At 38.4% G+C, this 23935-nt stretch overlaps 1 protein-coding gene and 1 long non-coding RNA gene across 3 annotated transcripts; one reads left to right on the forward strand and one right to left on the reverse strand.

Annotated features, from left to right (window-relative positions):
• Window positions 1-1912: 1912 nt before the first annotated feature.
• LOC145425455 (uncharacterized) lies at window positions 1913-9526 on the reverse strand. The gene is made up of 3 exons (XR_013906144.1): window positions 9400-9526; window positions 8131-8222; window positions 1913-4585 (listed from the first exon to the last, which is right to left on the reverse strand). It is a non-coding gene; the product is annotated as an uncharacterized LOC145425455 (long non-coding RNA).
• A 3117-nt stretch (window positions 9527-12643) lies between these two features.
• Window positions 12644-21743, forward strand: hnf4b (hepatic nuclear factor 4, beta). 2 transcript variants are annotated; one of them, XM_026168492.2, is made up of 10 exons: window positions 12644-13035; window positions 15190-15361; window positions 15690-15784; window positions 17391-17497; window positions 18587-18742; window positions 18847-18934; window positions 19036-19188; window positions 20294-20551; window positions 20732-20833; window positions 21053-21743. In XM_026168492.2, exons 1-10 carry the CDS (start codon window positions 12930-12932, stop codon window positions 21094-21096), a joined length of 1281 nt encoding a protein of 426 aa, XP_026024277.1. In that variant the 5' UTR covers window positions 12644-12929; the 3' UTR covers window positions 21097-21743. The 2 variants fall into 2 exon arrangements, with proteins under 2 accessions (XP_026024277.1, XP_026024291.1); XM_026168506.2 differs by having other exon boundaries at window positions 20750-20833.
• The last annotated feature ends 2192 nt before the right edge of the window (window positions 21744-23935 follow it).

The raw sequence follows: 23935 nt of genomic DNA on the forward strand, positions 1-23935 counted from the left end.
ACAACTTCACAGAGCAGGATATAGTAAATCCTACTTATCAGGAAGCATGAGACAAAAGCTGTCAAACAAAGAGGAAGCAGCTAGCTCATATTTTGCAAAAGAAGACAAGTGTGACCCCAGCAATTATCCACACATTAAGAACAAATCAGTTCTTTAATTAGATCCACAAACAGTAACTGTTCATTTTCAATAACAACCTTGCTGATCTGGCCTGTTTTTGTTTGTTTTTTTAGCCCCAAACACTATTTTCTTGATCCCGAACCCTTAAGTTCATGGTGTTTAAAGACTAAAATAATCAGTTAACAATGTGTGAGGGGAGGCAGAAAAGAAGATGCAGCAGAAGAGAGTTTAAAGTTGCAGCATATATAAGTTCTTTATGCTGGCTGGGGAGAATTGGAAGAAAAAGAAATCTGCAGTAACCAGATTCTTTAAATTAGTGTTACCAGCTGAAAACAATGCACATCTTTTCTTCACTGACTGGTCTGATCGACACCCACTGGGGCCGTGGGCTTCCTCAAGAGCCGGTTCAATCTTCAAGTATAATTTTCCCATTAAAAAAAGTGAAAAGAGGAGCATTATGATGTGGAGCAAACAGCTCACATTATGAATTGCTGCCTCAAATTCTAGAAAAGACGGACATAGAGTGACGTCAAAGATTTACTTTGAAACCTACTGCTGTGTTGTTTTTATGGAAAGAGAAGATACCACATTTGTACAAAAGGCTGGAGTGCTAGTTATCAGATAATGGCAGCAAAGTTGATTAGCAAGCCACACTAATAGGCCGAGGCAGAGACACATATACCTAATTATCACTGATAAGTAAAAGACTAAATGGACTAAAAGAAAATACTAGAATTTCACTCACCAAAACTGAAAAACAAACTACTTACAAAGGCCGTGCTGCCCAGAAAACTATTATTTGTCTGGCGATCCATTAAAAATGCTCCAAAATGCATCAACAGCACAAACACAGTGGAAAGGTCTAGTTCAGTGAGTCCAATTACTTCCTGTGAGGCCTAGCAGACACCAAGAAAGTACAGCTACCCGTGTCATACATAAGAGTGGCCACTGCTCTAACTTTACCTGGATGGATAAAAAAAGAATGACGCCCAGCAGAATCATCATTTAGGAGGAAACTAACCATATAGGGTAAAACTGTTGTGTAGCATGCTATAAACATGCTTTTTAATGCTGTACAGTTGTGCATTTTAACATGGAAGTCTTTGTAGATTAAGTTTACAGAGCCTGCCTCAAGTGGCCACTAAAGGAACTGTAGCTCTGTGTTTCATCGCTGCTGTCCAGTAGATATTACTAGACGATATAATCAATTCTACTTCAATATGATAAAACCCCATTAACATTTTCAATTTGCTCAACAGGAAATAAAACTTTAATGAGGAAGTACATTTAGTAGGTTTGTTGACTACCTCTTCTGCTGACTTTACTTGAATATGTGTCTCATCAACTGTCTCATTAACTCATTTAATACAACTAAAAAACCATATTCTTGGCATTCCTCAAAATATTTATAACTAGATTCCAACATCAAATGTTACTTAATGCTAGTACATTTGATGTCAGCATTCAGGATCCTCACAATGGTACTGTTGTCTCTTTGAAGAAGTGTATTTTTTTAGTAATCCTATTATCAAAATGGAGTAATGATGCCCCACCAAGCTTAGCAAAGAATTTCTCTCTGATACCGAAGTCTGCAGATGAAGATGTACCTGTGCATAGTGACAGACGGTGTTTGTGCCAATCACAAAACATTTTAAACATGAAATATATCACGCTACATGAAGTGTTATGTCATCTTGGAACAAAAAATGGCCATATTTTCTCATATTCATACTTTCTTTTTTTCATTTGTCTTTGTAATTCTTCTGGTTCTCGTGTCATGTCAACTCATTTTCAGGTTATTTTTTTAAGCAGTTAGGGTGACAGCAAGGGTCAGGACTAGGGTGTCATCAGTTAACGCTACATGGTGTGAACTGATCCACAAAAAACACAATTTTACATTGCAAAATTATTCAAGATAATTGGTGTTTTACTCATTTTGTGATACCAAAATGCAGCGTATTTTGACTTCTCTGACCTTTAAGCTGTCAAAGCTCAAACAAAATGCAGTCAAATCCCATTTTCTTTGGCTGAGCAGCAACAATGAGTACCTTTAATTTCTGTGTATACAGCTGGAATATAAGCGCAAGAAAAAATGAATGCAATTGTGTCTCCATTTGCCATCTGTCAATATCTCACAGACATTGCATCCCTTTCTTCTTTTCATAATTTTACATGGTAAATTTCCTGAGACCATAATGAGAACGAACGAAAGAAAAGAGATCCATGAAATAGCTACCGGGTATTGTCCCCTTCTCATTCTTCTCAGTCTATGATAGCAAAGGGTTTTTATTAACATTATTTAATTATCACACATTATCTTTTTTTTTTAACACTGGTCCATCTCAGCCGGTGTCCTACTCCCACTGTGTGAGTTTGTAATTTAATAAAGCTTCATTTAAAAGAGAAGTTGATTAAAAAATTAAGCTCCAGTGATCACCACAGCCTCAGCCCTCCCTATTTTATGAAAAGATCTGATATTTCATATTAAGAACATGTCGGGCAGAAATTATCACCGCAGGACAAGTTAATGCTTTCCATACAGTCGTATGACAATGACAGGAAACTCCACTACAGAGAATGCCCCACTAAAACGCAGAGAATGACAGGGGCTGAAACAATTTCAATTCTTTTACAGTAGGTCAGACGTTTTTTTTCTCCATATCCCTGCTGCCTGCCTATCATCTAACTGTTAATTTTTTCATCCATAATTCACACTTTCCTGCTTCTTCTGACAGCAGGTGACTGTCAAAACTTGTCTTACATGGCTGTAAAGGAGATTTCTTATACTTCGACCTCTTTCCAGCGAATGATGACACATTAACTGCAATACCGGATTGAGGCAGGAGAAAAATTCCAGCCTTCTGCCCTCTGCTTGGTCTTACTGTAAAAAAACAAAACAAAAAAAATACCAAGAGTCTAATTACTAACACTCATACAGACTCTTTGAAATACAAACTCCTTAAGTCATCCCATCTGTGCACCAAAGTGTATATGCACACGAACTCAGTGATATAGAAAATGTGCAAGCTGTCAGTTCCTACTGTAAAAAAAAGGGGGGGAAAGTAATGATAAATGCAATCTCTACACTGCAGCTTAAAGCTAAATACCTTCTCGCTGCTGAAGAAACATAATCCACACAATTAATGCTAGAAAATTATAGCCTGGATCTAGTGGCAGTTTTGAACCATAAGTTATTGATTTGGAAATGAAAACCTGTACTCTTCAAGGTTAAATCCAGTCCACCCTCATTACTGCTCTGTCCTTGAGAGGCCCGCACCAGGGCTGCTGCAAGGAGTAGAGAGGACTGCTTTAATGAAGGTGAATTTAATGGGATTTAATGTAGCTGGGGGCAATGGAGCAGCAGAGATATGGTTTTAACAAAGAGCAAGGGACCAAGGGTACAGCCAAGAGAGCAGCCATTTTCCTTTCTTTTTATTTATTTCACATTTGGCTGAGCAGAGTAAAAGCACACCACATTTTCGTCTGACTCAGCCCCAAGAGTCAGTGGTTACATTTCTGAAGTCAGGACAATACAGGCCTCTAGCTTTCCATTGTAACAATCCCACAGATACTGCACAGAAGATATCACTTTGGAATCAATGGGTAACTATGTTTGTTTTATTTTTGTATGAAGCTTTTCTTTTTAATTATACCTTTAAATATAAAAAGAAAAACAAGTGTTTTTCCCAGAAGGTACGTCAAATGTTGGTTCCTCAGTATTGTTTTCACAATAAAACGCTTGTGGTGGAGTGTTTTATCTTTCAGGAAGAAAAAGAGAAATGCTATTGAACACTGTGTACTGAAGGTAATGTGATTCAAGATAATACGATGATGAAGGCACTATTACACATTCACAATCATCCCTAAAAATCGTTAGGGAGCCCAGCAGGGATAAGAGTAAAATATTTGATCATTCGTACACACACAACTTTTATTCTATTCTCTCTCTCTTCCGTCTTACTGAGGTGGATGTTTTGACAGATTAAGCAATGGCATGATAGCATGCCTCTCCAGTTCAGAATTGTGTGTGTGTATGTGTGTGTGTGTGTGCGCGCGCACGCCTTAGGCTCCTTAACACAAAGCTTTAAGAGAAATAACGCTCCTACATTTTTAAATTTATTTTCCTAACGTGATTCTTTTATTAATTGTAGAGAGCTCTCACAAATGTTGAATCCCATCTGCCTCGTGCAATTTGGCTCTCAGCGGCGAGGTCACGATCACATGGCTGTGCCTTCAGCTTTTCTGAGCTTGATGTGAACAATGTGCGCTTTCTGCAAATAGCCTTAAATGGGCCGCTTCTACAGTAACACTCCATAAATATGCCAAAAACCTCGAACAGCAAAAAAGGAAAAAAAAAATCACTTTTATACCTGTTTTTAAAATGCTTGCACAGTCATTTCTCCTTTTCTCTCTCCCTTCCCTTACTCTTCCCACTCTGGAAATGTGCTGGAGAGCTGACAGGGTGCTAATTCACAAACAGAAAGAAAGGGCAAAAGCAAAGATGTGATTGTAAATGCCAGTGCAACGATATAATTCATGCAGTGTTTGTTGTTATCGGTGACAATTCTTAATAGTCGCATTGGGCATCGGCCAAACTCCTTGCTGATCATTGCTTTCCCTTCCTCTAGACATGCAGTGCATCTGTCCATCCGTCACTTCTTCCCTAGTCTCTCAAAAAGAACCCAAGCAAAAAAAAGGGGGTTATCTGCTCTGAATAATAGTCATCAGTGCATTTTAAATGCTGAAACACACTGCTGATACACCACTGTAGGAGGCAGGATTAAAAGCTACATTTCTCTAACAGATCAAACACAGAGCACATTTTTACATATATATATAAACCCAAGGCACAAGCGGCACCTAATTAAAGTATGCTTTTCAAAAACACTAACCCATATCCACGTGTGGATATGATATTTGAGCAGAGGGCAGCAGGAAATGAAGAAGAGGGCAGAGGCTATCCAGTCTTGCACTTTTTTTCTGTCCTGAGACATTTCTGCACAATCTGATGAAGACGCTAAGCAAGGGTTGATTGACAGGGGTGCTAACCTTGTATCAGCGGTCACAAACGATTTACAATGCATAAAGACAAGCTAAAGAATACAAAACGTGCAGGGCAAATGTTACAGCGTTTGTGATCCATGGGAAAGTTGCACACCAACCAGATGGATAATCAAAGCGCTGCTCACCACACTTTTTTACTGTCCAATCAAAATAACCCTTTATATGCAGTGTCATGTAATTAGGTACATTTAGATTCAACATAATGAGTCTTTTTCCCAGCAGATACTTTGACTCATCACAATAACAAAAACCTGGGTGTTTCTGATAATAATAACAATGGCTTTGTTCTGTTGCAGTAAATTGCTTTTTTTTTTACATCTATGATTTTTCCACTGTGACATGTCCACAGTAAAGAAATGAAAATGTCTCTGTGGAAAAAAAAGAGCCATAGTCACAAAAGAAGATCATGTCATCTTCCATTCTAATGAAGTTAATATAAAATCCTTTGAGGATTTATTGCATAGTGCTTATAATATGATTGAAAAGGATATGTTTTCAGTGAAATCTCATGGCTTCCTTGAGGACCTCCCCTGCTGACCAACCAAGAAATCTCTTCCAGACATTTCTCTTTCAGAAGATTGTCATCTTTATTTGTAAGTGAAAAGGGAACCTTGTCACTGCCAGTTAATTTTTTTTTTTGAAATGACTAAAGAGCTATGATAGCTATAAAATGAGCCGCACTGTTCACACATCTGCATTTTCCATCTAATCTTTGATTTGCATTGGTGCCGTCTGTAATCCCTCAAATGTGACTAATGGGAAATATTAAGCACAGGTTTAGGAACAAGTGCTTTTAATTAAAATGCTGGCTCACAGAGGAGCTTGGAAAAAGGGGAGGTTTTTAAACATTTTTCACAGCACTCTTTATGTTTTTATTATTCTTGCAGTTCTCAGATCTTAAAACAAAGAAAGACTATTTTCAGAAAAAATCTCCAAAGTTAAGTAAAGTCAAGTAAATAAATGGCATTTTCTCCACTGACGCTTTAGAAATGGCAAAAACGTAGAGGCACTGCTTCAAACTGTTCTTAAACCTGATACACTGAGCACTAACACTTTTTTAAAATTCTGGATTTTCTTTTAACAAAACAAGGAAGGACCTTAAAACAGATGGGTGGCACAGAAAAGCGGCTCTAAAGGAATACACACAAAGACTTGCTTTATTAATTCTGACAAGAAAAGAGGCTCTCCACTTAAGCCATTCTTGAACTCCTGTTAACAGTAGTCTGTTCAACCCACATCTTACGTTACTTAATCAACAGCACTTCAAGACTTTCAAAATCTCAAGGTCATAGTGACATCATGACCTTTGAAGAATATCACATAAGGACGCATTCACTATAACAACACTGATTTAAGAGCTAGCAGACTGAAACACTTGGCTTTGATGTCAAAACTCACTTCACTGCTGCTAGCAGCTCTAAAAATGAAACATAAGCCGGTAATAATCGTGCCATGGTTGTGATTCATGTGCATAAAGTGTGCATAAAGTGCTAATTTGATTCTATAACACTCACAAAAAAATTAAAAGGGGTTGACTTGAAAGCAAAAGTTTTGAAAAGTGGTTGAGTGCCATGACTACTCCCCGAGATGGAGATTTTTAAAACACTTTAGGATATATAGTCATCTGACTTCTTGCCAAGGTTAGTTTAAAAGGATAGATACAACTCAGATGTGCGATGTAGCTACATCTGTATTCTTGTTTTACAAGAAGTTGTCTGCTGGTGCTTGGGATGTTCTACCGATTATGCTAACTGGTTACTGTCGGCTGAACTCGCAATGGATACATACACATAGCTGCTCTCACTCAAGCTGCTGCTGAAGCATCGACATTCCTGCCCTCATCTATGGCTATGAGCTGTGGTTAGTAACTGAAAAAATGTAACTGCAGATACAGCAGAAATGAGCTTCCTCCGAAGGGTGTCTGGACTCTCTCTTACAGACAGGATGAGGAGTTTGGGCTTTTGGGAGGGACTCAAGAGCAGAACTCCACATCAAACTGAACCAGTCGAGGTGGTTTGGGCATCTCAGTAGGATGTAAAATGAATGAGACGTTCCAGACATATTCTACCTGGAAGGAAGCAGGGAGCAGACCCAGGAAAGGCTGGAGATATTATATCCCTCAGTGCCTCACTGGTTAAGCTGGAGGAAGTGGCTGGGGAGAAGGAGGTCTCAGCTTCTTTGTTTAGATGGCTGCCCCACAACCCAGACCCAGACAAGCAGCAGAAAATGGATGGATGGATGGAGAGTTCATGTACTTTAGACAGTGGGGGCATTAAAGTGATTTCCAAAAGAATGGCTGCTTAAACAAATATTTAATATTGATGTAATTTATTTACTTGAAAAAGTTGTAAACTGTAAATATTGTTCTGATGAAGACACCAAGAAAGACCCGTCTGAGCAGCTTCAACTGGCTTTCATAAGCCAACAGTAGAGAATAAGTCAAGTCAATTTTATTCATAAAGGTCAGAATCAAAATTGTTTTGAATGGCTTTGAAATCTGTGCACCTGCCAAATTTCCACCTATAACATATTATATGGCCAACTTTGTGGATGCACCACCACCATGTTAATGCACATGGCTTTGGAATGAGACCGTTATTATATCAGTCATTAGTAAGAGTAACATTTGGGTGTTTGTGCACTTCACACACATGTGTGTCCCACTCCCACAGGAGAGCTACTGTACTCAGCGAAAATCTTCATGCTGGTATGATCGATACAGAATACAGAGCGGATCAAACGGGTCTGATCCCGTCTTGAGCCTAATCATGGTCCAGAAGGTCTACAAAGGGGGACACAGTGTCAGAATTAGACCAGCAGCGGAGGATGGTGGCCTTTTTTTTGTCACGTGGTTTGATCATTACATATGGAAGTTGGACGCACTGCTGGAATGAAGCGAGTCAGTGTGATGTGCTCTGCTACAAATACATGCACTTTGATACATACCAACCACATAAACACTGTTGCACTCCTGTTCATGGCAGAGGTATTCCCTGATGGCGCTGGCCTCTTTCAGCAGGGTAATGGACACTGACACACTGCAAAATAGTTCAGGAATGGGTTGAGAAACATGACAAAGAGTAAAAGTTGTTGACTTAGACTCCAAATCCCCCAAATTTCAGCCCAATAAAACATCTATAGGATGTGCAGGAAAAACAAGTCTGATCCATGAAGCCCCACCTCGCTACCTAGAAGGACCTGATAAAGGATCTACTGCTAATGCATTGGTGGCTGATACAACACTTTGTTCAGAGGTCTGGAAGAGTCCCCCTGAACTATGTGGCTAGTAAGCCTACGGGGAGCAAAGCTGTTGTGGCAGCAGAAGATGGACCTATACAATATTAGTTTTAATGCTGTGTCTGACTGGTGTATAATGTGTTTTGTGATTTATTTAATTCTTTCTTTCTTTTTTAAGCAGGGGTGGCAGGCTACTTAGTTTTTACCTATCAACAGCTATAAATCAGTTAATGGTGTTGCACGGTTACAGTCCTATTTAGTGATTACTGTTTTTTTCTATGACACAAATTCACTAAAACAATGAACTAAAGATGTCTCGATATGCAGCTTCATGCTCAAAGTTTCATGAAGCATTTAGCATTACTGCTAGGCCACATATGAAGCAGGACACAGTGCCTTCATTAATTAATGCCTATGAAGTATGATTACAAAAAATAAATAAATATAATTACTGACCCTTTTTACATATTTTTACTCACAAAATATTATTTACATGGCTAGGTAGTCATCATGTAAATGGTGCCGATTTGCTTTTTCAAAACAAACATGGGATACTGCTGCACTTTATATGTTAGCTTTATTTTCTAACCCTACTTTGAATGCTAGGTGATACTGTAGGGTCAGGGTAAGAGAAAACAATACAGTGTCAGTTATGGAGATAATTTAGACAAACTACCGGAAGTTGGAAGCTAGTTATGTGTAACATTAACAGTTGCAGCCCTGCGACTATCTAGCTATCTTAAGCGCTTTAATCTTAAATTCTACTTGTTTTTAACTTAAATACTTCAGTGTTGGCTAAGGTGTACCATTTTTCTGGCTTTTGCAGACATTTAATGGTTAACAATGATTTAGTAGGTCGGTGGTTTTCACACTCCAGTAACGGGCATACTGTCATAGCTGACTTTTAGCATCCTTTTCCCTGACTTAAAGCCCAACTCTTAACATTTCCGTAGTCTCTTTAACATTAGGACAACGTACTTGTGTTTTGAGGACATCGTTCTGGCATCTTAATGACTGAAAACCTTCTCCGTCCACTTTTTTCATTCCTTTCCGAGCAAAAAACTACAGGCGACAGCCGGAAGTGACGATTCTCCTGAAACAAGACTTATTCTTTACAAGAAACAAGTACACAAAAAACAAGTTACTTTACTCATCAGGGCAAAAATGTACAACAAATTATAATTTAACTATAAACAAACTTATTAGCCAAATCGCTTCAGCTAACAAGAATATGAACAACTTACCACAGTTTCATGAAACGTTTTATATGCATCTATTGCATTGGACACCACTTTAAGTTTCCATGTCAAACAACGTCTGTGTTTCATAAATAGATGGCTATTTTGGGTAGGTTTTTAACCTTAAAACTAAAAGTTATGTTAAAAATTACTTATTTTTAACTTGTGTTATTCAATTGGCCATAAGGGTCTCATGGCACAAGCTTTATTCAGAGCCTTTTGCAATTCACTGAAACATCATAACCCCTGACATTGTTACAATAAAAAGTCCAATAAAGCTTTTCCTGTTCCCATCAAAGGGTCCTGCAGCTGTAAGCCTTCTAAAGTTTCACCCTCCTTTTCAGCTAACAACACCCATCCCTCAGGAATACTGTGACAATGGAGCTGCAAAGACAAAGCGCTCGTCACCTGTGTAAAGTCTGTATGTGTCTGTCTGGAAAAGACATTGAAACAAACAGGTTGAAGGGCCAACCGGAGGCTCTTTCTCTCTCAAAATGCCTCCCAGACCTAGTGGTGTCTCTGACAGGCTCTCTCCTGGTGAGCTAGCCTCCATGATGAATGACCACCTTTCCACTCTTTATCGCCCCACTAAATCATGGGCTTACCATGTTTTTATGACCAATTTTTGCTGCTTTGTTTTACTTTCCTCTAGTTTTGAATGAAACTCCAAAGGCTGAGGGCTTATTATTGAATTGGTATTCATGTTGAGATTGGAGATCTAGCTTTATTAATCAAATTCACTGAGACAAATGTGTCAGACCTTGTTTGGACCCAAGTAATGCTCCACGGAGAGATGCTCTTATCTAAAGAGCATCTATTTGTAGAATATTTTATGTTTTTATTAAAGGTTTCCCTGCGTGGTGTTGTACAGCACTTCTTTATTTTATTTTTGCTGTAATTCTGGAAATGTATAAATTATTGAAATGAATTAGGTTCGAACTTGGAGTTGGTAGTAGCCCAGAGATGAGATGGGCCAGGGTCAGGACATAGAGCCTGAAAAAAGGCTGGACAATTGAGATTGCTCTGAGTTTATGCCTGTCCAAGTCCTTATAGGCTTGCTTCTGTCTTTAAATCTGTTTTCTGTTATGAAACCCCAAAACACATTGCAAGCTTTGATATATTTCTTTAATTTTGCAAAACATAAAGCTGTATAAAAATCTAATGTTATTTTAGATTGTTGTGTCAATATAATAGAAATAGTAATCCTTAACTGGTCAAATAGTCTTATATTGTAATGCACCAGCTGATGTTACAGCTGGAATGTTAGTCGTGTGCATGATGACGCTTGTTGGTGTTTAGGATCAAAGAAAGTAAATCTTGAGTAGATGTGCAACAAACATTTTGATCTTGTCCTTTTCCAAGCTTTGGCTCCTGCAAAGCAAAGCTCTGGCCAGATGTAGTGTACTCTGTCTCCCCCTAGTGGGCTTAGAAAAACCGTCTTTTCTTCTGAGTGACAAACTTTCCAATCTTAGGGGAATAACATGGCCTACACAGATAGGAGGAAGAAAATTAAAAAAAATTTAATTTATTAAACATTTAATGACCAAGAGCTGATCAAAAGTATTTTGCACATATTTTGCACATAATTTTCACTATCCTGCTTATCAGTGATGGAAAGGGTAGACAATCAATATTCACAACTCATTTTTAACCCTTCTATGTTAGAAACCCACAAGCCATAGAAACCCATTCTGTAGTCCACTTATGGCTTTGGGGGTTTTATGATCAATCAATCACCTAAGCAAAGCTTGAGTGTGTGAGCCACTGCCAGGGGAGGTCTGACCCACGGCCTAGCATGACATTGAAGGAGGGAGTGCTACTCACCCAGGAAATCCCATTACACCAAAGTATGATGGATATCGGTACTGGGGAAGCTCATATGTGGTCTGACATATAATTTGTTATAATTTGTAAAAAATTGTGTGACGATGCTCACCTTTCTCCCTGTCTTTCACATTTTTAGAATTCTGTCCCTTAACACACCCTGACTTGAATACCTGAAGTCTAAAATCACACATCGTGGTATATGTGCTCTCTTTGTATCTCAGATCATACAGAGTTTAGACTGTGAATGTCTATCCTAAAGTCTTACACCACAGGTATACTTCCATCCTTTTGAATCTTACAACAAACAGAGCATCTCTGATTTTTAATCGGAGCTATATTTTCAGAAGCAACAAAAAGAGCCAAAATCAACATCGGTTTTTTTTTTTCAAACAGGTCAGTTATCTTGCTTTTAAAAGTAGCAAGTATACATCAAGCATACATGAAGTATACATCAAGCTACGGTTTGCTTTTTGCGTTTTGTTTTTTTTCCCTGAGCTGTAATGGCATTTTCTGAAGCAACCGCAGTGAATGAAGAGACAACCTCGGATTTTGCACTTTTGTACAGATAACCTGAGGATTTCAGCACTGATCAATAAGACCAAATATACAATAGTCTGCTTATGTGAAAAGGTGAACAAAAGAGGGATGTCTGTCTCTATCAAGCAAATAAAATACCTTCTATCAGTAGAAGGGAGACAAAAACAGCGATCCTCCGTAAATAAATGTCACTTGTGCCCCCTGCAATGTGGCACCGTCTTGTATTACTTACCTCAAAAATTAAAACAAAAGGTTAATCAGGCATGGCCCGTACTCTTCTCAACAGTCTCCCATTCTGTTTGTTTATGCTACATCACTCTTCAGTGGCATATTGATTGTCCAAGCTAAGAGAATACCTTTCCTAAAATCAATGAAAGACATCCCAGCATGTAGTCTTTGGATTTCTTTGTCTTTATTTGATCACATTTATCTTCCTAATAAAGCTAGATAAATAAATAATAAAAAGAAGAAAAAGAGCAAGACATTTATATTTTTAACATCTAACTAACACTGGTCTTATCTATTTGTGCTCGTCACAGTGAGCCAAGTTTGTCTCTGAACTTTCCCCTCGATATGCTTTGCAGATACAGATAAGAAAAAAAGCAAACGGACAACGACCCAATTTGAGTCAATGACAGGTTACTTGAGAGGACCGTCATGGTGCAAGCTTTTCAGCACACCACAAGAATGTTACAAGTGACATTTTAAAGAAGATTAATACCTGTAGAGTGGCTCAAGAGCACAAAGACAAAAGCTTTCAAACAATAGTGGGAACGAAAAGAATTGGAGCCACACACGGGAAACTTGTGAGGGATGAGAACTAAGCCGAATGCATGACCTGGAAGTTAAAATTGACACTGCTGGAGCTTTGCATATCTCAGAAACCCTTCACAGAGTCCAGAGACCATGAAGCTTACTGGGACTATCCTTAAACTGGAGTGCACTCATGGCAGCACAGAGACTAAACTGTTAAACAACATGATGCTGGTTCCTCTACGAGCAAATAAAACAGGTATGATGAGCTTTCACCTAAATTGCTCTTGATTACAAGTAACGATCTTCAGAGTGTTGTCCACTGTCACACCAAAAGATACTGAAACTGCACAACTGAATATTAAAAAGAGATCTGCTTTGAAAATGCATCACTTTGGGGATCTAGTTTTTGTTTTTGTTTTTTATTAATTAGTCCAGCTAACCTTATTTTAATACTTGAAATTACGTCCAAGTGTGAAATGCCACAGTTTCACAGGGTCCAAGGTCCAAGTCCATAGTCCATATCGGGCATTGTTGCATAAAAATGTTTATGTATAAGGCATAAATTATCAAAATAGTTGCAGATTACTTTTTCCATAGGTCTACATCAGTTTACATTCTGATCTATTGTCATTCTAATTAGGACTCTGTTGAGCTGAATCAGCCCCTTTCCTTGCCAATTTAAATGAAGAAGCTTCACTACTAGGCTGCTCTTTAAATCCAGATAACTGCGAGGCAAATGTATTCTAATCTCTTAATTCAATCTAGCTGATCTTTGGCCACAGAAAGCATTTCCTTGTTAAATTGAAAATCCCTAGCTGCTTCATCTGCCTAAACTAAGTGTGCAATTTACAGACATTATAGCTGGGGGCATGTAAAATATGTGCATTAGTGCAGGAATATTACACCAAGATGGCATATTTGATGGTCAGTGCTTTTAAAGCGAGACAGTCCTGCAACAAGAGGGGTAAGATGCAGTTTAGAGCAACACGGTGGGAGGCTGAGTGCCCAGTGTAAAATTAGCCAGAGGAGAGTAGTGGACTTTGGTTCTTAACTGGCTTCTAAACTGCTTTAATTAAATGGGGAATTACCTTTTACTCATGGGTACAGTGTTCCTTAGGGGTCCATGCCATTCATATACAGCTGATATCATTACCTATAACCCTGCTTTTATTATCCTCACACTGTTCCAGCTATGAAGCAGTGCGAAGATGATTCTGAGGGGTTCAAAAGTGCATAATCAGCACCTTTCTGCAAATTCATCTCTGTGTACAAAGGTATTATTTTCACGGAGGTGAAATATGATTCATTACGTGTTTCTGTTAATGGGTTAGATGGAAGTGTAACATAATTAGAAAGCAGAGTACAGTTACAACTTAAATAGATGGTAATCAGAAGCTACAATCCTAAAATGAATCAAGGATGAGCTGATCGGAGTTGGTCAAAATATTCTACGTGACCTCATAAAATACTTTTTGGCAGAATTCAAGACTTGGTTAGCTAATTGTGACAAAAATATCACATACATGTCTAATATGAAAAGATAATGAAATGGTGATATTTGTAACATAAGATGATAGCCAGAAACGCACAACCACACTAATGCTTGTTTTCCAGACTGCTTCTTGTTTATTACACACTTACTCACTTTACACCAGCCAGTTGGATGGTGACTGTTTTATCACATGTAGCCTGCCCTCAGTCACAATTTGAGTTAAAACGCAAATGGAAACAGAAGCTCAGAGACAGGAAAAGCCTCTCCAACTTATAGCACTGCTTCTCAAAAAATGCCTTAAAGGTACATTCTGCAATCCTGACTCTTGCACAATTTATCTCCAAGAGGTCAAAGGTAAGGTCTGGACAGACATGGAGGTGAAATGCAACATAACAGTGTGGTAGACACAAGGTGGTTTTCAGTGTAGTTTTCACTCTAATGTAATGGGGGGGAAGAAAGGTCAAGGCAAAATTGTGTTTTCTTTCTTTCCAAGTAAAACATCTCTATCGGTAACTCACTTGATCTGTGTTTAGTTTAGGTAACATCATTTTTTGAATGTAGCTTTCATTCACAGATTTACATGCAACAATAATGTAATGCAGTAATAAGTGGTTTAACATGCTTTAAGCTGGAACATTTAGATTCAGGTGAAAACATTTTAGTTGTAACCCACCACTGAAAACAAGATCATAAAAGATCCTCTGTATCACATCACAAGTTTGTTCCTATCAAAGTGGAGGTTCTTTGGAGTATGGCCATCTTTCTGTTTGTGTTGTTTAGAAGCAGCTCAGAGATATTTACTTATTCGTTTGTGACCAGCTAAAAAGGTTCATAGAGAATCCCACTTTCTTACAGTGGACGGCTAGTCAAACCTTTCCTCGCAGGCATATTATCTGAATATTTTCTGCTGTCCCATAGGTTCAGTAGTGTCAGCATCCTCCTCATCCCTGTCAGGGGCCGATGGCGCAAAGACGCAATGCTTCATATGTGCAGACAGAGCCACAGGTAAACATTACGGTGCACCCAGTTGCGATGGCTGCAAGGGCTTCTTCAGGAGGAGCATTCGCAACAACCACACTTACAGCTGTAGGTGAGTACTATCATAGGGCCAGCTGATTGCTGTACAAAGCATAACAATTTTTCTATACCTAAAACAAATCACCAAAATATTAAAATGAAGTCTTTGGTTCAATGGTTTAACATACTTTGAGCTATAACATTTATATTCAGAAAGTACATAACTAGCAAATTTTAAAAAAATGAATAATGGAGCCTTACTTGACCTCTGCTGCTCACTTTAAACCTGCAGATTAACCATTCAGTGCAACGTTAGCGGCGTAAATTCTCTGAAACAGTTCAAGACTGAACTGTTTGTGCTTGAGATGAAGTTCTTATGCAATACGACGCATTCGTTTCAGGTTCGATAGGCAATGCATTGTGGACAAAGACAAGAGGAACCAGTGCCGCTATTGCAGACTACGAAAGTGTTTCAAGGCCGGAATGAGAAAGGAAGGTTAGAGTTAAGATTTTCTTTTTTGTGTAATAAAACTTTCTTTTAGTCTTTAATTTGAAAAAAAAAAATGCACTTAGCTATAACAACCTACCTAAAAAGGTTCAGCTGTACCTTATTGAGAATATCCAGGACCTCACATTTTGCTCTGTACTTTTACATTTAAACCTGTCTACTTCAGTGAAAAATAAAACAATCAATATCACTTCATCAAAAAAAGCGGAAAAAAAAATCTTTCTTGAGAAACAGTGAACGTGTCAGTGTCAATTTCCAGGTGTGTTTACGTGGACTGTGTCTATCGTTGGCTTTATCTTTTATCGACTCCTACTGAGAAGCAAGGAGAAAGCGATGCAATCAAAGGAGCCTCGTTTCACATGAATAATTAACACAGCTGAGCACGGCCAAATATTTGCTCTCCATTTTTCTGGACAGCAGTTGCTCACAACCCTTTGAAGTCACGGCCAGCGGTGTGCTTTTAAACGTGTATTTCATTAATTTGCCTGATTTGCATAACATGTTCTAATAACACTTTCAAGTACAGCTGTTGTGGGAACGGATGAGTAAAAATATTGAACAAGTCTCCAGTATCGTGTTATTTTGTACTCGACCTCCAAGTAAGCCGTGTAACTGTTTACTCCAAAACTAAACTTAATTTATGTTCCACAGAAGGCTCATTTGTGACATTGTCATGCAGCACCATGTCAGTGAAGTACAGAGGGACCCTGCTGGTGCTGCTGCTGCTCCTTTTCCTCCTTTAGTTTGATTAATGTGCTCCAGATTGGTTGCTGAGAGGACACCTCTGATGACTGATTACTCTGACACTTGGTTGTGTTGTCTGACTTTGTAGAGCCATTTTAGAATTAGTCTGAGGCCATCCAGATTGCCGTGTTTCTAATGACACTTGCGGATGGGTCAACAACATGTGATGACATCTTCCCTTCAAAATATAATCTTAATCAGCGAGCGCCCAAGCCTCCACATCAACTGTTACTGTCAGTAGCAAATGTAAGAAGCTGTCAAAAACAAAATGTCACATTAAAGCACATCAAACCGAAGAAAGTCTACACGGCTGGATTAAAATATTAACGTCACCAGGTTTACATTTAGATGTACTACATACTTCTTATTGGTTCCCCATACTTCCTCTTCTGCAACTTTATACTTACCAGTGATAAACCTTGAGTAGGATGTTGCCAGCATTATATGAAACATAATTGTGCACCCATTCATATCACATTTCATCATCCTCTCAGTTATTTCATATTAAGGAATGTAACATTTACTCACTCGATACTCCTTTAAATCCTGGAATAGAGACACTTAAATATGCAAACAGAAGGAAACTTAAAGAGGCTCCCGGAGAATTTTATTTTTATCCAATTTGTGCCACATTTCCCGAGTATGCAGCATTTGGCGTGGCTAATATAGCCATAAACAGCAGCTTCAGTGTCACGGGGGATAGAGGGACTCTGTTGAGATGAAGAGTAGGGCATTTCTTTCGGGATGTATTTGCTGAGGAGGCGAGTAAAAAAAACAGTCAAGTGCAGGACTAATGTGCGGAGATGCCAAGAAGCTTGCCTGATGGTTCTTTCCTCTCTTTAATGTCCAGCTGTTCAGAATGAGAGAGACTGCATCAACAGTCAGAGAGCCAAGGAGCAGACAGTGGGCACTTTGTCCATCAGTGTGCTGCTGCAGGCAGAGACCACTGTTCAGCAGGTAACACACTACTGGTCTTAGATGTTATGTTCTTTGGCAGAAATTAATCCTTTTTTAATGTGTATACCACTTTTTTTAAATCATTTTAGAAATGATTTAAATAAAGCTAAGAGATGAAAAATTCTAAGGTTACATGATTTTAATGAATTCATTTTGGTTCGCAGTAAGCCAAAAAGTTAACTGAATTTAACAGAAAAGGAAAATAGTTTTGATCCTTAAGTATTAAAGATTAATCTGAAGTCAAATAAATGCAAGACCGCAAAAAGATGTTAGAGCACACAGCTACTGAACAAAGTGATTCTTCTTAACTGCCCTGCACTTATGAGCCGTCTTTTAACCTTACAGCAGTTACAGAAAGCATTTATTTGAAGGACCGTTTGGGTGCATCTCATGATTAGAGGGCAGCCACTAACACTTGAGCCACAGGCGGCCCACTCATGTGCATTTGCATGATATTTGAGCCGATGTGCTGTTTTTAAAACAGCAGTTATCTAAATTCATTTTTTAAAAGTCTGTTATAATTGTTACACTTTAAATGGAGACTAATATCCAAATTGGATGAAGTGTGCAAAAAAGGGTGTAGTCGATAACACTTCTTATACCTGTAATTTGTTAAGTGCTATGTAACAAACTGTGTTGACACAATGGCTAATATGAAGAAGTAATGTGATGTTACAAAGCATAAGAGTTGGTGTGCTTTAGCATTTGTTATCAGGCAGTCTTCAAGCAAGTTTTAAGTAGCACAATGTCACGTCAGACAGTGTCTCTTAGAGTGATTTCTCTTGTTGTACATGTAAGAAAATAGGACTTGGCATTGTCTGCTTTTACATAGTATAATAAGAAACTCAGTAGGACACCATGTAAGACTGCAAGTGTTTGTTATCAGGGTTTACTGCAGCATAGAGAGACGGTTGGTACACTAATTACAGCAATGCAGGAATTCTGAAATGGATTGTTATGTGGTCCAACTGATCCATTTAAAAAAAAAAGAATGTTTGTGGTTTATCTCCTTAATCGCGCACATACACTAAGGTTTACATCCATGGTACCTGTTTACTGTGAATTCAGATTATACTTTGTTTCTTTCAGTTCCCAGCACTTCTCTCTCCTAGGAGCCATGACATCACCACCAAGAAGACAGCAGGTGTGGGAGAGGTGTTCGAGTCCATGAAGCAGCAACTCCTCCTGCTGGTGGAATGGGCTAAACACATCCCAGAGTTTTGTAGCCTTCCAATAGATGACAGGGTACAAAGAGGAATGAACCTTTTATACTAAACAGCTAAGATATATCTGTCCATGCCAAGTTTGACTCTTTATATTATGTGAAACCCGTGTATGTGTGCTTGCAGGTAACCCTTCTACGAACCCACTCTGCAGAACATCTTATCTTAGGGGTAGCAAGACGCTCACTGCCTTACAATAATGTCATTCTTCTTGGTAGGACAGATGTGTTCTCTGTAGTATTTTGTGCATTGTAGCCTGAACTTCACACTTAAACTTCTTGGACGTGAATGACTATCTTTTTCTTAATTGACTAGGTAATGACTTTGTGATTCCACCGAGAGGTGCAGAAGTAGAGATATCCAGAGTGGCATTCAGAATTCAAGAGGAGCTGGTCAAACCTCTCAGAGAGCTGGTCATCACAGACAAAGAGTTTGCTTGCCTCCGGACGATTGTCTTCTTTGCCCCAGGTTAGTTCAGTCAGCATGTGAGAAGGTGAATGAGGTTGATTTCTGTTTGCCCTTTTCTATTGCACTGAAAAAAGGCTGATTTTTTTATGTTCTCTCTTGGTTTATTGTTCTTGCCAATTTCAGCTATAGTTTAGTCTGAGCGGTCTGAGTTCAGTACGTTTCAGAGAGATTTTCTAATATCAGGATGTGGTGGCATTCTTGGCAGTCAGGCAGAGAGGCTGCCTGCTTAACTTCATTCCCCATTTACCTGTTGTGGTAGGGATAGACCGGAGGTCCAAACGGTCTGAACTGGCAAACATATTCATCTCTGTCCAAGACAGAGATGAATATAATCAGTCATATTCTAGGTTTGATTTCAATTATCCACATATAGTTCATTCAGCCCTATTTTTTCATTTGCACTTGAAACACTCCCATCACGCCTTTCCCCTAATTATACAAAATTAGCCTTGTATAAGTAATCACACCTGTCAAATAGATAACATTCAACTGGAGAAAAAGTTTGTGAATTTGCTATATTTCTGGATAATTATTACCGTAAAACGTCAACAGACTCTCACACAAGTCCAACTAGCTTCAACTTCTATTGGGTTTCAGCACTTGAACACCATCCTGACGTTTGTTGTCTTTCTGCACCACCTACTGTGCGTGTAGATTCAGTCCACAGATAGATATCTTCTGTAAAATAGTGATTGCATAACTCAGAATTCATTGCTGCATTAATTAAGGAGAGCTGTGCTGGCCCAGACACTGAAAGGCAGGCCTAATCAACAATGTCTGTTTTTTCATGCTTCAAACAGAATAGTTCTTATTTAGACTAAAAAATCATATTTCACATAATCTATCTACAAAACATTGTTCTAACAGGATTCTGGTTTGTCTTCATGATGATCAGTTGGTCAGTTCTTATTCAGTGCATTTCATTCTGTGAGGATTGTTGATATTATTTTTATCATTGTCTTATTGTTTCTTTTCTTCTTTCATTTACATTTTAAACTTATGGTTACCCATGCTTAGATTAAATTTGACCAAAGTGCATTTATTTAAGTGGTTCCCTTATACAATATTATATTTACATAAGACTTTCTTACCTTATGTAATGCAGACTGTTCGGGACTGAAGAGTCCTCAGGTGGTTCGACATCTCCGTTTCCAGGCCCATCTTCTCTTAGAAGAAGCAACATGTGAGCAGCGAGGAAGGTTTGGGGAACTCCTGCTGATCCTGCCTCCCCTGCAGAGTGTGGCCTGGCAGATGGTTGAGACTCTTCACTTAGCACAGCTGCTTGGCGAGGCCAAAATGGACAGCCTGCTGCAGGAAATGTTACTAGGGGAGGGAACTGAAACGGGACAAGGAGTCTGTACAGGTACAACAATCTGCTGCTGTGTTTAGTTAAAGGAAATGTACAAGAAGTCTAAAGTGAGCTTCAACTGACATCAAACTTGAAGCTGAGTCATTTCCAATACGCAGCAGTATATATTTACACTAACTTTGCAATTTTGTATTTTCAGTGTTTATTTTCTGTCACTCTTACTGTGTGCTTCAGTTTGTCCTGTGCCTGCAGGAAATGACCCTACTCAAGACCAGCAGAATGACCTGAATGCTTCACCTGCAACCTTCCCATCTGTGATCTGTCATGCTTCAATGGGTGAGTATTGACTGATCAAACCATCACTGCTAATGTAACAGCTTATTTGAGAAACTTTGATTTGGAAGCTATAGCTTTTTAGTAACGACGTAGCAGATCTTCCTACTTTTAGAAGCGTATTCAAATCAGCATTTAATGGGTAACACCTGAAGCTGAAACGGAAAATAACTGATATGCACTGAATCCTCGTGTGCCATTAAATTTTTGTATCTCACACAGCTCCTACAAGTGGCTTCCTTGCTGCCCACATAGACTGGCACTGAGGTGTACAGACATGGAAAGTCTGCCAGCGTGCCCACAACATACCGAAGGCACCTGTCCACACCAAGAAACCCCTTGAAAAACAACTTAACTGAAGAAACCGGGAAATTTTACAAGTTCGAACCAGCAAACATACTAATACTCACACTCAGCTGCATACATACATAAGCTACACACATGCAATTATGAATGACTACTGAGAAAATAATGTTATTGTTATCTGAGAAACAACAAAAAATATAAAGTTTATATTTTATACAGGAACTCATGAAAAATTGGAATAATGACATGCAACACTTTGTAATGATGAGTGCAAAAGAAAGCTAAGGCACACACTACAGTAAGTATGGTTAACTAATTGCTAACAAATTATAGCATAATACGTAGAAAGCTGAAATGCAAAATCCATCATCTGTCAGCAGAGGGCACAAAAAGCCAGTGCTTGAACATATTAGTTGGAGCTGTGGGGCTATTGTTTTATCCCAAATGAAAGCCTTGACTAATGGTGTCAACAATTTGCAGCGGAAATAATTAAAGGAGTGTAATCCCCACTGTCAAATCACTGCAAGGAGCGCAAACGTAACAGAATATTGCCTAAAGGAAAAAAAAAGAATATTTTAAATAAAAACAGTTATCACCATCAACCAGATACCTGTTGTACCTGTTCCTGAAAGAATTCACTTAGATGAGCAGTGAAGGTTGTTATTAGAAAGGTTTGATGTGATGAGTAATGAGGGCTCAACAGCACTGAAGCTTAGAGGCTCAGCAGTAAAACTCAGTGGCAAAATTATGGTCTGCAACCCGTTTCTTCTTTCTTGCTACCCTCATTGTTTTGTTACCTTCATCCCCACAAAGAAATCCATCCTCTCCTCTACCATGGAGGCATGGACAGCAATACTCACAGCAGTATGTATAATCTAAACATAGTATTGACTGTTAGGTCCATTGTCCTGAATATCTACCACATGTGCTTTCCTATAAAACTAAATACTTAGATGTTGTCTTTTAAGACAACATCAGGTCGGTGACATATTAGCCTATTCTTAACTAAGAATCATCAGTTTTGGAAGAAGTATATAAAACAATATGTAACTTTAATGTGGTTTGGTGTAATTCGAGAAAAAGAATTGCTTCTTCAGCAAAGACCCTGGAAATTTTCTGGAAGTTTCTATTTCCTTTACAGCAAATGCAGAACAGTGTTTGGCACAGAAAGTATGCCCCAACCACATGTTTGACGCAGAAGAAAAAGAATAAATACACTAAAAGAACTGTAAATTTACGATTTAAAAAAAAGTCCTTTTTCTAACTTTTCTAACTTAAATAAATACATTTTCCTGCTTGTTTATTTTAATGGTAGAGCACAGAAAATTAAAGGAAAGTTAAAGAAAGGGTTTTTTTGTGAAAAAAAAAACAAAAACGTTCTGTCTAAAGAAAGACCTTTTTTGATGGCTGAATCAATAGATAGTGTAGTTGACTCTTTCTCTATTGCCCTGAAAAAAACAACAAACAAAATGATTGTCCAGCAACTTTCCACAAACTTTTCCTGAAGTTAAAAAAAAGAATAAATGTAAACAACATGAAGTGATTACAAAATCTGAGGTTTCAAATTTATCTGTGTTGACCTACATTCACCAATCAGCACGTGTGGGAGAATTGAGAAACAGTTTTATCATGTATGGGAGGATATTTGGAAACAAAAAGACGAGTGGAAAAATCTTCAAATGGGCATTTTTTCTGAAAAGCTTTCTGTGCAGCAACACAACTCTTAAGTCAGACTCAGGTACTTTTAATAATATACGGTGCCAGCAGGACTGCTTCACTGAATATAGGCTAAATAAACTTGAGTTTCCCAAACAGACTCTGTCACAGCGTTCATCTTTGAAGGGTTCAGGTTAGGGACTGTAATTACGCAATCATATCTATTTGAACTGACAAATAATTAGAACCTGATTGTTCATTTTTCACATACTCGCCCAGCACTGACTCTCACAGCCAATCAAACAGTTAATTAGGCTTTTAAACGGGAACACAAGATAGCTGCCAAATTGGGGTCCTTGTCATACTCGGGTTTCATTGTCACTGTAAAAAGGTAAGCAGTGACACTGCTGTGATGTCTTTTTACTTCCCAAGGGCCTGCTGTGAGGCAGTCTATTGATCTGTCAAGCTCAGCAGAGAGCGAAGTGATGCTGAAGTGTTAAAAGCTGAATACTTGCTCTCAGTTGTCAGTGTCATCCCTTACATTCACAGTGGAGGGAGTCCAGAGGCAGGGCTTTTTTTTTGTCTCTGCTAAATGTTCTTTTAAAAACAATATTTAACCTCTTTAGTTTCTACATCAAAGATCAGCTGTCTGCTTTTCATGTAGGAGAGTCACAAATTTGTTGGAGCTTCTTGGATTTCTGCTGTACAAATATTGTCCTGTGTTGAATCGCCCTCTTAAAGGGCATAAAGGGCTTGATTATGACACAGTAATATTTGGTTGTGCCAGGAATTCAGAAAAAAGAAGGGAAACGATAATATCAGCAAACCAAGACATGTTAACGATCATACCTTCAGCCATTCAAGTTCTAAAGTTTTTATTGAAACCACACGAATTTCCAAAATTTGATGACCTGTACCATTTGGAACAAAAGAATAGTACACAGAGTTAAGTAAGTTAAAGTAAGTTAAACTCGGATTTGTGAAAAGAATAAAAGAAAGACTGAGAAACTCTTGTGGTAAACCCCATAGTTTAAAGACAAACACATGATTACAGATTGTTAGTATTCTAAAAAAGTTTCAAACTCCACAGATTGATGCTAAATCTCCACCTCATGGTTGACATCCTTCGAGAAAAACAGTACT

Source organism: Astatotilapia calliptera, chromosome 1 (genome assembly GCF_964374335.1).
Source record: "Astatotilapia calliptera chromosome 1, fAstCal68.1, whole genome shotgun sequence".
Taxonomy (NCBI): domain Eukaryota; kingdom Metazoa; phylum Chordata; class Actinopteri; order Cichliformes; family Cichlidae; genus Astatotilapia; species Astatotilapia calliptera.

Bases quoted from the DNA above. Each gene is read 5' to 3' on its own strand.
- hnf4b (XM_026168492.2), top strand. From the start codon at position 12,930: ATGAAGCTTACTGGGACTATCCTTAAACTGGAGTGCACTCATGGCAGC. The intron at 15,362-15,689 runs GTGAGTACTATC...CATTCGTTTCAG, and splicing joins AACCACACTTACAGCTGTAG to GTTCGATAGGCAATGCATTG. The intron at 18,935-19,035 runs GTAGGACAGATG...TTAATTGACTAG, and splicing joins CAATAATGTCATTCTTCTTG to GTAATGACTTTGTGATTCCA.